The 16,166-nt window shown below is 39.1% G+C and overlaps 1 protein-coding gene across 1 annotated transcript; it reads right to left on the reverse strand.

Annotated features, from left to right (window-relative positions):
- Positions 1 to 980: 980 nt before the first annotated feature.
- On the reverse strand, positions 981 to 16,166 carry mfsd14a2 (major facilitator superfamily domain containing 14A2). The gene is made up of 12 exons (XM_026313547.1): positions 15,921 to 16,166; positions 13,288 to 13,383; positions 11,714 to 11,776; positions 10,968 to 11,095; positions 9,940 to 10,054; positions 9,611 to 9,829; positions 8,339 to 8,452; positions 7,568 to 7,639; positions 7,190 to 7,302; positions 5,624 to 5,721; positions 4,197 to 4,354; positions 981 to 4,111 (listed from the first exon to the last, which is right to left on the reverse strand). The coding sequence occupies exons 1-12, from the start codon at positions 16,002 to 16,004 to the stop codon at positions 3,899 to 3,901; spliced, it is 1,473 nt and encodes a 490-aa protein (XP_026169332.1). The 5' UTR covers positions 16,005 to 16,166; the 3' UTR covers positions 981 to 3,898.

A 16,166-nucleotide genomic window follows, 5' to 3' on the forward strand; every position in this document is an offset into this window, starting at 1 on the left:
AAAGTAAAACAAAGGGGAAATAATGTGTTTGGGTTAATGAAGAGACAGAAAAATCTAATAATGAACCCAGGGTCAACAATATGAGGTTCATAAATTTACTCATTCACTCACCCTCTTCTAGTCCTGTCAGGCTGTCAATTTCCCTATGAAAGCAGAAACTCACTAGAAGCAAACAAAACATATAAACTACTGAAATAGATGCTTGACAAATGTATTATGATGCATATTAGTTGTACACACATTTCTCATTGCATTCAATGGGAAAGTGTGTCCAAACCATGCCAATACTGTATGAGCAATAAATTGATATTAGCTCTGAGCATTTACATGATAAACATTTATTTAACTCAACTAAAATGCTGAATATTGGGTAATGTTGGGTATTACCCAAATAAACAGCAGAAATTAGATAAATGAATCAGCTAAAAAAAAAACAAAAAAAAAAAAACCCATTTCATTAAGGTCCACCTGTGAATTTATATACAGGCAGAAAACTTAACAGAACTGGTAAATTATCCCGTAAATTACATTCAGGACTTTTAAATTTTTTTTTGAATGCATCCTAGAGACTTTTGAAAACCTGTTGACACCTTGGACACTTTACGTCTCCCTCTATGTGGTGTTAATAAAGAAAGGCTCAGACCACAAGTAAATGAGCTTAGGCCTGTCCATTACTAACAGCTGACTATGTTGTATGCTGTGTGCAGGAGGAAAGCACTAGAGCGCTGAAGGGCAGGATTATGAACAGCCAACAAAGTTAGAGAATTAGTGAAATTGAAGGGAGAAGGAATATCATTTTTAAATATATTTAGCAACCACTAGATTTGAAATATACTCAAGCATGAAAAGAATTACTATTAGACTATTAGTTATTGAGACTCACCCTGGTCACTCCATCAGCTTTGGCACAAACCTCAAACAAAACATCGTCACAAAGATCTGGTGCACATCCCAAAACCCACAGAAGCAAACTCAAAACATTTCATTGTACAATAAACCTTTAATAAATAGTTTGTCATTAGTTTCCCATATTTACATAATAACCACAATTTACTTATGTTGCCATATTCATTTCTTGGCTAATTTTAGGCACACAGAGAGGGGGTTCAGGCCACAAACCACATCTTACTAAAAACAGGAGTGGCTAGCAGGTAAGTCTTGAGAAATATAATAATAATGATAATGATAACCATACTAATTGCACCATACGACCAAACAGACCAAGTGGTGGCCATCTCCTTGAGTAATAAATATATACATTTTCTGTACTTAAGGTAATTTTTGTACATAAATTGTCTGCTTGGCATCTGTACGAGTGCACATGGGGCTGGTGCCAAATCTTACCAATTTATGTGGGATCTGAATTTATGTGTTTACTAATATGTTCGTCCAACAAATGATAAATAAAAAAAGTGATATTCAGAGATGAATACAGATCGGTTTGGATCATTCTGTTATGATCTACTGATAGATCTGGTAAAATGAAGAACATCAAATGTAACTAACCATAGTGAAATGCTTGTTTTGACTGAAATTAACAGAAATTTGATAATGTACCATTTAGCCACAGTGCTGAAAAAGATCCCTAAAAATGGCTGGATGAAGTTTTAAAAAGCTACAAAAAATAGCATTAAAACTTAAATCATCAGCCCAAAAAAATTAAGACAAAGCAAACCAAAAAAAAAAAAATTCACTCAAGCACACATACATACAGCACAAAGCAAAAAAAAAAAAAAGCAAAAAAAAAAAAATGGCACAAAATATATTATTAAAGATGTTAAATGACATGAAACCCACTGTTAGCTTCTAACCAGTATCATGTTATAATTTGGTCATTTAAACTGACCTGAGGCATTTATAAATTAACTACTCAAAACTGTGACAAATAATTTACCAGGTCCTAACACAGTATGGGAAAAGAGGGAGCGCAGTATTGCTGATGCAAAGCACCAGAACCAAGCGCAGCTATATCATCCAATAAGAGAGCTACAGTTCAGGTTACACCTGTGCCACCTGTTGGCTGGAAGAGTAACAGCAGAAATTCACACCTGCGGATATAGTCATGCTGACATCCTAAGGACAAGAAAAAACGAATGTTACACCAAAAAGAGTAATTTTTAAATTTCAGGTGTTTTTATGAGATTGCTTAAATTGTTTTTTAATATCTGTTGTAATTTTCTGTTTTAATCTGTGGTTTTATTTCAAGTAATTATTTGTTTGGCAGTCAGCATTGGAAGGTTAGTGCAAAGTTATTTCCGTTTGTGTGGATAACTAAAACCTTACATGAAAATAAAAGTTAAATGTTTTGTCCTAAAACCTAAAAACAACAACAACAAAAAAAAGCTTTTAAAATGAAAGACGTGCAGCTGTAACATCTGCTTAAATTGAAGTGGTGGGTGATATCAACATTCCTCCATCTACTGGTCTGAACTACTGCTGTTACTTATGCAGCCAGTTAAATGTGAGTTTGGGTTCCATGCTGGTTCCATGAGGTGCTTCACATCCAACCTTTCTATCACCCGTTAGTTTCTGTTTGAGAGATGTGCAGAAACATAGGCCATATCCAATTATTACTGTAGAAATCTTTATCCACTATGTCACATTACATATAACCTTGAAATTTTCTACTGCAGCACCATGACTGATATTCTGTTTGACCTAATGATATTAATTCAAAGACTCCATATGAAACAGCCAGTGTCAACACTGACATGCTGATAGCAATGCTGTAAAAAGGGTCTAGAGGCTTTTAAAATAAAACCATGGTTCTGCAAGTCTTAACCCTGATGGTGATAAATGTCAGGAAACAAAGTAACAGGAAGGACATGAAAACAACGGAATAAAACAAGTGTAACAGCTCCGATGGGAGCGATAGCGTAAGATTACAGAGCCTTCTCAGACCTTGGTCTTCATACAGGTTACGTAATGTCTATATAATATTACATATATCTCCTAAGGTGTTTCAAGGCAACATTTGTCATTTGTTTCTTGAATAAAAACTCAAAGCACAACTAGCTGTCAGCTTGAACAGAGAAAAACGTACAACCCAAACTGTACTACTTATCTACAGAATGGCCAGAAAACATTGAAAAAGAGTTAGAGCTAATGAAGTGGTCTCTCTTGCACACTTCTCTCTGAAGAATGTGTGGTATTTAAAAGCTTTTCTGAACTGGCTGAGCCATCCGCATCGATATTAGCCAGGGCCTCTCCAACACTGGCTTACAGAGACTCTTATCACAGGTATTCAGCTGCTGCGCTTCCCTGCTGTGCATTCAGAGGAAGAACTGTGTCCCCTTCTTGAATCCTTTAGCACAGCTGTGGTTGCAATGACAAGCATCACCATAGGAGTTAGCTTGTTAAAGACCATTATACAAGTGCTCAAGTAACTGTTTGTTACGCTCTGCCTGGACAAACAGACTACGCTGCCACCTCACTAGCTACAAAGAAATATGAAGAATCACGCAGGATTTATTAACATTTGAGATATTCTCCACTCACACTTCAAATCACTTCAGTTTTGTTTTGCACCAGGAGGAGGGCGAACTGCTGTATGCTCCACTCTGTTACGGTTTTTTAGAAACCAGTGATTAGAGTCCAGCTCAGCCAAGTTACACACACACACACCTTTCCACTGCAGCCCGAAAAAATACTCAGCACACTCTCCTCATACAGGCTCTTTAGAGAGTCCTCATAACAACCTGCTTTACAAAACAAAAAGGGCTGCTAAGGAACAAGTGCCCACTTTTGTGCTGTGGACACAGACACAAACACCTCTTCGTGGCACTCAAGTCTGATGTGTGCCTGTGGTGTGACTGTGTCCATGTGGTAAAATGTGTGTATCTGTCCATGTGTGCAGGGTTCAGGGGTGGAGCCAGGGTGTCTGCCCCCTTAGCTGAGGTTATACGCTGCTGTCCTCCAACAGCGGCTCCTTGCCCTCAGCCCCACTGCCCTGGGGGCTATGAGAGTGACTCTGTGCCCCATTGCTGTGCTTCTTGTAGGCGCCAGGCCTCATGCCGGGCCCTGTGTGCTCCGGGATAAACAAGGCCACCAGCAGAGACAGCAGAACTGAGCATGCACCAAACAGGAAGGGGGGACCTGGGATGATGGCACTCTGAAAAGAAGACAACATGTTTCTCAACAAAAAGTAAAACCAGAAAATGGTGAAATTTGGACTTGACTTTTCCATTAATGTTTACCTCGTCAGTGGGGTTGGCCATGTTGGGTTTGGCACCTTTCTCAGAACCGTCCGTGTCGGTCAGCTCCACGTGGAACAAGTAGAAGACAAAACCGTAAAGAGCAGGACCCAAACCATTACAGAGGCCCCGAATTCCTGTAATCATTCCCTGGACAACACCTTTAGGGGGGGAAAAAAAAAAAAAAAAAAAAAAAAAAAAGACACTACACTGTCAGTAAAATCTATGATAGATGCTATAGTTCAGTGGTCAGTCAGAATGACAGTTACTGTTATTAAGCAAATAATAATCATTTTTTGTTATTGGCTCATTGGTACCCTGAATTTTACTTTGCCTACACTACACACACTACACACATAGTAGGAAATAAGAAAACAGACACCTCTTATCCCCAGCAGCTGGCCTGGCCTTCCTTGTAAGCAATCATTGAGCAACACCACAACATAGAGCATGAGCAATTGGAGGTGATGCAATACGCATATGCACCATAGCAACAGGCAGGTTCTTATGGGTAAATATCATACTTGCATGTAATATGACGGGGAGCTTCAGATAACCCCCTCTTTTTCAGACAATAAAATGTTAGCATGCCTAAGTTTGTCTTGCAGATGTAGCCTTGGGGATGGCACGTCAGAACGATCTAATAAGTTTTCATTCCAAAGATAATGTGAATGAGCTTGCTCAATACATACTCAAGTGGAACCATCCAAGCTATAAGTAGGTAATAGTTCATAGATATGTATACTTGCGTATATGCCTCCCCCTTGAGCACAAATGTCCTTGGAATCAATCAGCAGTATTTCTATATACACTTAAATATGTGTATTACATCTAGAATAGAAAACCAAGAAAGTACAACAACTTGGCACTAAACATGAGGTCAGAATCCAAATGTTTGATGTCGACTGAATCATTTAATTATTCATTCAACTAATTTCAGCTGTGTTTTATTCAGCCAAATAAACATCAATGCACATTTAATTTATGTAATTGAGAAAAACAATCCCTTCTGTTCTCAATTTCAGAGAACAAACTAGTACAGTTTTTGGTTATCATGTTGGCATGTTCGCACCCCGGCCTTTCTGTGTGGAGTTTTTATGTTCTCCCCGTGCTTGCGTGGGTTTACTCCAGGTACTCTGGTTTCCTCCCACAGTCCAAAAACATGTATGTCAGGTTGATTGGTGACTCTAAATTGCCCATAGGAGTGAGTGCGAGTGTGTGAGGTTGTTTGTCTGTATGTGGCCCTGTGATGGACTGGTGACCTGTCCAGGGTGGACCCCTGCCTTTCACCCAGAGAGAGCAGGGATAGGCTCCAGCAGATCCCTGTGACCCTGGTTAAGGAATTAGCGGGTATAGAAAATGGATGGATGGATGTTGGCCGGCACAGACTCCCAGGCTTATACATATCTGCCAACAAAACAGAAACTCACCTTGTTGGTCTGGGTCTGCATTACGGGACACAATGGCGCTGATGGCAGGAAAAGTGATGCTGGACATGGCAGCAACAGCTCCAGCTGCCCACATCATCCTACAACCAACAACACACATTTGTTAAGGATACAAACTTTTTTTAAACCTTTCTAAACTGTAATTTATATGTGCCCTCAAAGGAGAGTTAAAGGAGGCTGACCTTAATGCATATTAACATATACTGAATATACTTTGTGATCAAATACAGAGATCACCGATATAAAATCAGCAGGATCTGAGCATCCCAAGTCCAACATATCAAAGTGAATCTTACATATAGCTGTACTTCCTATAGCATTTTGGAAGAGAACCAGGTTGTTTTTTTTTTAAATCTGTTTCGTGACCATGGAAAGGATTCTCACCTTAATTTATAATGCGGCCAACCTGACCTTTGCTTAATCTAATTGTGAGGATATTGATCAAAGTGGAAAGGAACAACAAGGAGACATGATGTGAATGTTTTCTTTAAGAATCAATAGATATTATGGTTGCTCTGCCTTTCCCTCCAGGCCAAAACAACAAGACAAAGTGATTACATTGTTATGTCTCACTTTAAGGGAAATGAAGCTGATTATGTGACCTGTATCATTAGGTGGTGTTTATTCAGAATATTTCAACAAACTCAATGAACACACAATATTCTTGCAAGTTTCTTGCTTTCAAAATTCCTCTTCTGTAAGGGAATAAAAGATCAAACTAATTCATTTGCTAATGTTGTTAATGCTCAAGAAATCATGTCATCATTGGCTCATACATTAGTCAAATTAAATATTTCAAGTTACAGTACTCCATAGCTGCTGTTAAAAGACTACAGAGCCCCCAACACCATTAGTGACTAAGACAATTCTCCCCTCTGGTGGTTTGATAGTGAATTACAACATCCCAAAAAAATCAGATACTGCTGCACATTACTTGCAAATTACTTAAAAAATTAAATTAAAACACATTCAACACCCAGGACAACCCAGATCTGGTAGGCAGGAGTGTTCATCTTTGATGACAAGGTCATGAAGTTAAAGGGCAAAATAAAAGCCAGACAAAAACATTATCCATATTTCCACATATTAAGGACATGTTATGTGTTTGCTGTGTGACCTGAGTTGAATGAGTCATTTTCACAGATTACGTGTAACTGTGGTTGCACACTATGTTGCAAATGCATGTGTGAAATGCTGAGTGTTAATGGCTGTTTGTCTCTATGTGTCAGTCCTGTGACAGACTGGCAGCTTGGTCAGGGCATACCCATTCATGCATCCACTGCCAGCTGGAAATGGCTATAGCCCCCCAGTTAGTATAGATAATGGATGTATCTCTACTGGCTTTTATAAAACCTACCTACACTTTTGAACTTGAGCTCCAGACATAACCATTAATGAAGCTGGAATCACACAATGCTCCAACTTTGCTATCGAGAATCATTATCTGAATCTCTGGTTCTACATTTTAAGCCAGTGTAGTGTTTGTTTTATTAGATGAATGTAGTGGAAAGGAGTGTGATTACAGAACAAGGTGCAGGAGTTACTGACCAGGGCTGAGAGCCGAAGCCATACCATGCCAGCTGGAGGATCTGGAAGCCAAGGCCGAGTAAAATTGTGTTCTTATTCCCTATTGAACGCATCAGGATTCCCAACACCACCGTCTGGGGACAAAAAAACAAACAAAACAAAAACAACAAAAAAAGGAGATACAAATTGCTCCTTTTATTTAAATTGTTACACTCTCCTGGATAAGGAATCAGTTAATCAGTCAAATTTGGGAAGTAATTGGCAGGGTTACTGATAAAAGATGCTTAACACCAAGAACTGAAGCAAAATCAAAAGAAATACTAAAACTTCAAACACTGAGGACACAATGGCTCAATATTACATATTAATCCAACAGAACAAAAGTACTATTTCCAGTACCTGAGCAAGTATTGAGAGGATCCCCACAACAGCGATAAAGGCAGCCACTGTCTCTGATGAGAATCCTATGACCTGAGGGTGAAACGGCATTGAGATCAAACAGGTTAGGACATGACTGTGCACTTCAATGTGAAGTGCCTTTTCGAAGTTTCACATTTCTGAAAATACAGTGGAAGAAGTGGTTTGTTTTGCTTGTGGCCTTTTGTAAACACACCGTGTTTACTGCTCCATCTTGAACAACAAATATTGCATCTATTTTTGTCTTGTTTCCTCTGGTGTATTTAGATCTCTTTTTGCAGCAGGATTGGAGCAGCTGGTGCAAGGTGTATAATTTATGACAAGGAATGTGGAAAGATATATGATAAACCAATTTTGGCAAACAGTCATTTTGGAAAAAGGAGGCGACAGCACCTTCTCAGTCCATGTCAGAGAGGCTACCTGCTTCCAGATGTTACTGGTCTATAAATAAGTATCTTAAAGTGCAATGCAGTGAAAGTCAACTCAGCTGTGTAGAGGAAAGTGTCTGCTTGGCAAATTCAGGCTGGTTGCACTGAGATTATTCCCTTAGCAATTTCATTCACCACATTCATCATACAAATAGCAAAAACATAAAGCTGACCGATAATACATCCTAAATTATAGTCTTAACAATTCACAGCTTTACCTAAAAAATGTAAACTCCACAAACACCAGAGACATGTGACAGTAAGTGCAAATGATATACCTAGACAATGTTTTGCAACCTGCATCGTTGCTGTGTGGCAGTGTTACCTGTCTGAGATAGAGGAAGAAGCTTGAGTACTGGCCCGCCTCAGGGAGGTAGGAGAGAAACACTGTGATGCAGATGAGAAGCACCGTGGAGTCCTGGCCCACTTTACGCAGGGACTGTACAAGTCAACAGCAAAAACATTGTAATGTAATATGACTGTACTTAAAATGCCTTGAGCAAAACAGCACTTCTGTTGGCCAGCTTCTTGTCATGAATATTTGAACTGTTAGGTGGATGAGAGTAAGAAATGAAAGATCTCACATTAAAGCTTTATCTACATAAGTCAACGGAGCTGTCCTCAATACCCTGGGTGGTGCACAAACAGGTTTTGCTTGCCGTTATTTTTCTTCCTGTTTACACTGGCCATTTAAAGATTCCCTCCAAGCATTTTTACAAAGAAATGACAAGTGCAAAGCTAGGTTTTGTTCAGGCTAAAAATATATTGCAAAGTTTATCTGACTTGGAAACAGATTATGAAAGAAGAGGAATTAAGCAAGAAAGATCTGTTTAAGTGTACATATGTGAATATGTGTCACCATATCTCTATGATTTAAAGAATTGTGCTCATAAATGAATTTGATTATTGACATAATTTATAGCACCATTAAATGGGTTCACTGCATGAGAAACAGAAAACATTAAATTATACAGTTGACTTTATTGCGAAGTAAAAGCTATAGGCTTCAGGCAAATATTTTTTATTTAAACCAAACACTAATGTCTGATTAACAACACAATTCCTGCTTAATTACATTGTAGCGTATTAGAATTGATGCTGACCGTCATGTGTGCAACAAATCTGAAAGTAGAAACGTGTGCAATTCAGACGAATATTCTTGCTAAAACACGCAGGATAACATTCCTCAATAAATGTGTCTGTGCGTCCGACACACGCAACATGGGCACGATGCTCCCACCAAAAAATACACTTTTAATGAGGAAAGTTAATGTGCACGTTTCTACTTTCACATGCAAATGACTTGTTGCACATAGGACTTGTTTACGCATATTCTTTGAATTATAGCAGTGTCTGTCAACAAACATAAGGATCGTGACAGGTACCCTACAATAAATCAATCCTCAAAGTGAAATCACTTTTTATTTCTTGTGAGATAAAGGGGGGAAATTAAAATTGGCCAAACAAATCAGCCAAAAGAATCGGCATCATATATCGGCTATCGGCTGCCCTGATTTCTAAATATCGGCATCAGCCAGAGAAAACCCGTATCGGTCGACCTCTAATGATTAATAGAGATTACTTTGGTGTTACTCACAGCAAAGGGGTCTGCCTGCTCCCAAGAAATGGGTGCTCCCCATGATGCTGGCCTCATCTTCTCTGGCAGCGACTCCGGTACAGCCACTAGGATGAAGCAGATGTCGAGCAGGGCGATGGCTGTGGCCAGTATCACCACCAAGGTGTCACCATAAGCCACAGACAGGTAAGCTCCAATTGCAGGGCTAGTAACCAGGCTGGCTGCAAAGGTAGCTGAAACCTGGAGGGCAGAGAGGAAACAGTGCTAAGGTGAGCAAAACAAAGTGACTGATGTTTGTGTACATAACTTACAGGGCCGTGACCTTCAGTGTTGGTTAATAGTCTCCTTACCAAACCGTACGCTGTGCTCCTCTCGTGCTCCTGCGTGATGTCGGCCACATAGGCAAAGATCACAGAGAATGTGACGGCAAAGACGCCGGACATGGAGATGACTGCGAAGTACCACCTGAAAGAAGACAAGAGTATGGCTTGATAGCATAAAAACAAACAAACAAAAAAAAAAACTTTTAACCTTCTGGGCTCTGAGGGTGTTTTGGGGCCCTGGACAAGTTTTGACATGCTGATCATGAATAGTCGTGTGATTTAATTTGATTACACAAAGTCCCGCATAATGAGCCTTTCAGTCAGGAATGTGGCTGAGAAGGAATTAGTGCAATACAATGCAGATCAAAACGTTAGTCATTTAAGTTGTGTTTTTACTCAGAGGACAAAGGAAACTATTTGTCGCCGTCTGGAACATATGAAGCACTTCTTCAACCGCGTAGCGTGTCATCATACAAACGCACAGAAAAAGTGAGTAAATTCTATGATGAAGTTTGACATTTTATATCATTTCTCGGGGTTGTGTACAGAACTACCTGGCTCACCTCAGATTATTTCCATATGAACCGTGCGCTCAGTGTGAGGCGGGATCACGTTAGCTACAATGAGGTGAGATTAAATGAAAAATGATTTGTTTTGAACTTGAATTGTTTCATTTAAACGAAGACATTTCAAGCTTTAGAGCCCTATATTTCATATTTTTATAAGGCGAGTATTTGTGGAGGTTCTGGTTTTATTTACGTGTCTGTGAAGAGAGATGACAAAGGCAGAGAAGACAGAGAGTGCACCCTGCCTGCTTTCTTTCTTTAACATAAGCACAGTGTTTTGTTGTTATTATGAGTGTATACAAATAAAACTAGACCCTTTACAGATTCAAATAATATATTGATCTTATCTGTACGATGAAAACGACGGAGTAATTTAGGTTTGTTTCGTTGCTATCAGGAGTAGATGCCAGAAAACGCGCTGGTGCGTTTGTCGACCCCTGAGGGTTAACATCCAATCTCCAGATGCCCACAGTGAATAAAGTCACTCACCAAGGGCTGATCTTCATAAGTGGAATGGGCGCACACGTGAAGAAGACAGTTAGCAGCAGGAAGGACTTGCGCCCCCATACGTCTGATAATGCTCCAATCAGTGGAGCACTCAGAAAGGATAACAGGCCCTAAAAGGGGTGTAGGACAGAGATGGCGAAGCCAAGAATCATAAACAGCAAGATGAATAAAGTATTTAAGAGGAGATCAAGAGTACTTGTTGAACAGTGAGATGTAAGTGAATAACTTTAGTGAAACTTCCACATATTCACAGAGACTGCACATTTGGAAACTTGTAGTTGGTAGTGGGCTATGTACAAAGATAACTTTGTTCATCTGCTTGTTGACAAATAACTTAGTCTCTTGACAAATCAAATAATTGTCATAATCAAAAGTTTCTGCCAGTTAATAAAAGTAAGAACAACATACAGCGCTGAAGAAGAATGTTATTTGACAGCCTTACTGTACAGCATCATTTCACCAAGAAGATAGACAGTTTGATAATGTATTTAAATAAACTGTGATAACTTGCAGAAGCACAAAGAAGGCAAAACCTCTATTATTGCTTATTTATTTTAAAATTACCATTCCTTTACAGTCATCCCATTTTAAAACCACCCACTCTAAATAAAGACTAAAGACTGTGCGACTGTGTTTTGTCAATCTGCATATGTTACCATTATACTGACATCACAAGTGATAAAAAAGGAAACCACTCTATTCTGTTTGTGTATACTGCTGTCTCTTACCTTGACACCATGAATGAGCCCATTCATTAGGAATGTGTGCTGGGGGAATGTCTGGTGTAATACCTGGACAACAAACACAGATTAACACCAGATGAAACCACTTTATCCACATAGTTTGCATCATGTTTCAAACAGTAATGTAGTGTGAGTGTATTGTACAGAAATCTACTAACATAAATTAAGAAAATAACCCTGAACTTAAATGCATGAAAATAGATATTACAAAAACAAAAAAAATACAAATATACATATCAAAAAACAAATATTTGGTCTTATGTGTTTTCTGAGACGTTCTACAAGGCTATGATCCACATGTTCCACATTGCACACAAGTTGAGTTGAGTTACACGTGTTATATCCTGTTAATTTCACACATGCTCTCTGGTTAGAGATATGACAGGCAATGGGCTACCTACAGTTTTGCGTATCCTTTAGTCACATATAAAAGTAGGATGTTCCCGAGTAGGAAAAGACTATGAAGTTGTTAATATGTTAATGTATATATAGCCAAGCACTGTATTCATACAGGACTTTATCTATGTGGGAATGAGGGGGAGAAAAGGGGTCTTCAGATGGTTAAAAATCCAACTAATGTTCAGTTGAAAGTCCATGACGTCAGTGTGCAGCAAAGGTTGCATGTAACTGTCACTGACAGCGGTGTAGGAACACGATGCCTTACTAGTCTACAGTTTACGTTAGGACATGTGGAGCTTGACCAATTCTAAACAACACGAACAGGTTATTATTTGTGGGGTACAGAGAGAAAGCTTGTGGCATTGCTAAGAATCCCCTCTGTTCCTCTGGGAGTCAGTTAACCAACAAACAGAGCCTGTGAATGCTCAGTGAAGACTGTTGCTGCTGGATACTAATAAGGCACTGCACTCATTGGGATCAGCGAAGCACTCCCTCTCATCTTCATGCATTCTCTGCTTAGACCAAAATGTGAATCCTGTCACCGCCCAGGGATCTTGAGGGCAACAACCTGGACTAATGAATGCCTAACAGTTAAACATACAACCACCTCTTCAAACAAAACACGGCTGAAAAGTATTCATTGCATAAGCCTGTCTGGTTCACATCATGTGGCTCACAGATGTTTGCTCATCATTTGTTTGCAATACCAGTTTCTTACACCAGTGGATAAAACTGGACAGTAACTGAATATATGCAGAGTTTGGGTTAGACAATTATTAATATACAACCCCTACTGGTATGCAATAAACTACATTTTGACCCCTTGATAAGAATTTGTAACCAAGACCAGGTGTCCAGAAAACATAGTCATTTAATGCCCTTTTCAGATTTCTCAGCCCATTAGAATTTGAGCAAACATCTGCCAACACACATGCACAAACAAAACAAAACCACGTCACCCAGGGCCAAGCTCATTTGATTACTTATTCAATTATTCATAGACACTGATGGGTCTTGTGTGATTCCAGTCAATGGGAAACTCCACTCTTTGGCTAGGTTTTCTGAGAGGAGAGCTGCAGGGGTATGAATATCTTACAAACTGTTATGTCAGTTCACATAACAGTCTGTCTACGTGTGAGTGAGTGTGTATCTGGGATTACCGTGAGCATTGGGGTGGTGAGGAGGCCCCATGCAAAAAACTCCAGGAAGATAACCACCACAGCATGGTAAACACTGGGCTCACCAATTCCCTGAGGCTGGTTGGAGACACACAGAAAGAAAGGTGGTTAGTCAACAAGCAGCACAACATGTCAACATGCCTCAAGGTGCCTGTTAGTTGCATTAACAAATCAAACCTTAAACTGTAATGTCTTTCAAGGAAACACTCGCCTAATAACACAGTATCTTATCTGATCCTGTGGGACAACCCACAGTTGATGTGACTCTGGACTTTTGGAAGAAGCATTTGCACTAGGGAAATTTATCACAGTACAATCTATATTTAACAAGACACTAAGCAGACATGTTTATTGTTTATTAGTGTAATTCATATTCATATTGCCTGCATACAACCACTGATAATATAAGGAACATGGCATAGTTTTCTAAATCAACAATCTACAAGAGAACTGTTTTTTAAAATGTTAACTGTTGTCATTACTTCAAAAAAGTTTATACTACTGTATCTATTCCTTAGCATGATCTTTAATCCAGTCACACTTTTACAACACTAATTAGAGTCATGGTTAAGTACATGTACATGACACCTACACTATTAGCTGTATCACCCTACTCTGATTACAATTGAATTATGCTGAGTGTTTTTTGAGTTTATGCATTTATACTATGCACTATAAAATATGTGACTGTATAACATTTTTACCAAACCTGCTTTTTTATAAATATAAAATTTTAAACTCACTAACAAGGCAATGAATCTTTTCCTCATTAACTGTAGTTGAGCAAGTAAAATAGCAGAATATTCTGTATTATACTTTAATAGGTCCTACTAAAAACAGACCTATATCTGTAATGAGTAAAACACAAATAGACACCATTTTTATTCTGATAAAACCCACTCCCTGGAGAGGAAGTCATTACACTGCAGCACAGTAAAATCTATACAGATCTTTAAGGTGAGGAGAAACTACGTTAATGCTGAACAGGATGTTTGGTCAGAAAAACAGTGAGGTGCGATAATTGTGGAGACTGGAAAGTAGGCCAGGCCCATTTTAACAGACACTATCTGCTAGCTTATTCGTAAAGCAGTTCAGCATATGTTTAGCATTTCCTCAAAAACAGTCTACAGGATGGAGAAGAACCACTTGGGGCAGAAATCAGATGAATTCCAACCTTTTTTGTAACGCCCTTCTGTTTCACACCTCCTATTTAAATAAGAAAATGAGGAACAATCTTTAACCGTGTCATTATTTGGATACTGCAACTTCCTTCCCACTAAAAATGACTAGATGTGTATTTAGAAATCACAATTAGCTAATGACTAGTGAGCACTGAAACCTATTAGGCACAGTGACTGGAGGTTGAAAATAAAATCTTAATGGTGAGTGGCTGAGTGGTCAGACCTAGCTGCAGTAATACAGTAAAGCAAAAACAATAATCTGAACTAAGAGGCTCATTGGAACAGAGCCACACCATTTCAAGTATAAAGGCAAGGCTGTCATCGGGGTAACACGACCACTACTGTGGGAAAACAAAATTCTTATTCCTTTCTTTACCATTACCCTGTGGCTTCATACGAACATCAAGTATGTTTTGGATAAATGTCCAACTGATTACATAACCAGCCTCAACCAACCTGATGCCTCAAAGTATTTATAACAATCCTACCATACTCACTCTTTGCCAACTGCCTAGTTTGAAACAATTTCACTCCCAACATCTAAATGAGCCAAATAACTAGAATCTCTGTTGTCCCTGTTTGTCTGAACTGAGGAAATCTTAAAGCTTCCAGTTAGGAGTTTTATTTCACAGTGCAGGGTAGTGTTATCATATAATTTGTGTTACAGGTGTCAATAAACCTGAGCAGGGAGTATAAATGTGAGACACACAATAGGCCCTGAGTGTTATTTGAACAAACATAAGCTGAGAACAATCCAACATGCAGCTTTAGAAACACCGATGTTTTACTGTTAAGTTAAATGTCGTGTTGTGTTATGCTTTCGCTCATTTGTAACGTTAAGCCACATTCTCGACTAAGGATCTGTTGTTTTATCTGACAAGTTGGTTTAACTACTTTGTCTCATACAATTAGAGGGTAGTAAAAAAAGTATCTTATGGTTAGCCAAATATATTACAGGGCGTTAAAAATAAGCCCAGTTAAATACACATGCTAGTTAGCCCCAGTTAGTTTGATGCCCTGACACAAATTTTTTTTCCACACCTAAACAAATATGTGGCAGCATTAATAATAAGCGCTGGTGTGAGACAGCTATACATATTCGGGGTAGATAAACCGCCTTAGGAAGATAGTCGATGAAGAAAGACCAAGCTGAAGTTGACGTTAGCCAGCTAGCGTTTCCTGGGCTGACGTGTAAACCGCTAACGTTAGCTAGCCAAGGCCGCTAACGTTAGCCGCGTTAGCCAGCTAGCTAGGCGGTCACTAACTCTCAGCTAACGGTCAACATCTGCTGGAAACACAGAAAGACATAAACAAGCGCCGCTTCGGCTGTTTTCACGTAAGAAACAAGGCTGCTAACTTTAGCTTAAAAGTCCGAGAGCCAGTTTAGCTCAGTGACATGCTAAGTTAACGAAGATAAATAAATATTTAACTCACACTTCCTCCATCTTTTATTATAATTTTCTTTGCAAGAAGAATGCTGCGGTTCAGCCGCTTTTTCTTCTTTTTCTCCCCCGTCATTGTTAACTTATGTCCATTCTTGGTGTCAGAGGGTCATTGTTGCACCTACCAAAACTAAAATAATCTACAAATTTCAGCTACTAAGCTCATAACACCTCGACAGTCAGCTCTATGTCGCTAACAGCGAGCTAACTAGATGATGATTTCTCATCCCCACCTCAC

The sequence above is a fragment of the Mastacembelus armatus genome, chromosome 17 (assembly GCF_900324485.2).
Source record: "Mastacembelus armatus chromosome 17, fMasArm1.2, whole genome shotgun sequence".
In the NCBI taxonomy this organism is placed as follows: domain Eukaryota; kingdom Metazoa; phylum Chordata; class Actinopteri; order Synbranchiformes; family Mastacembelidae; genus Mastacembelus; species Mastacembelus armatus.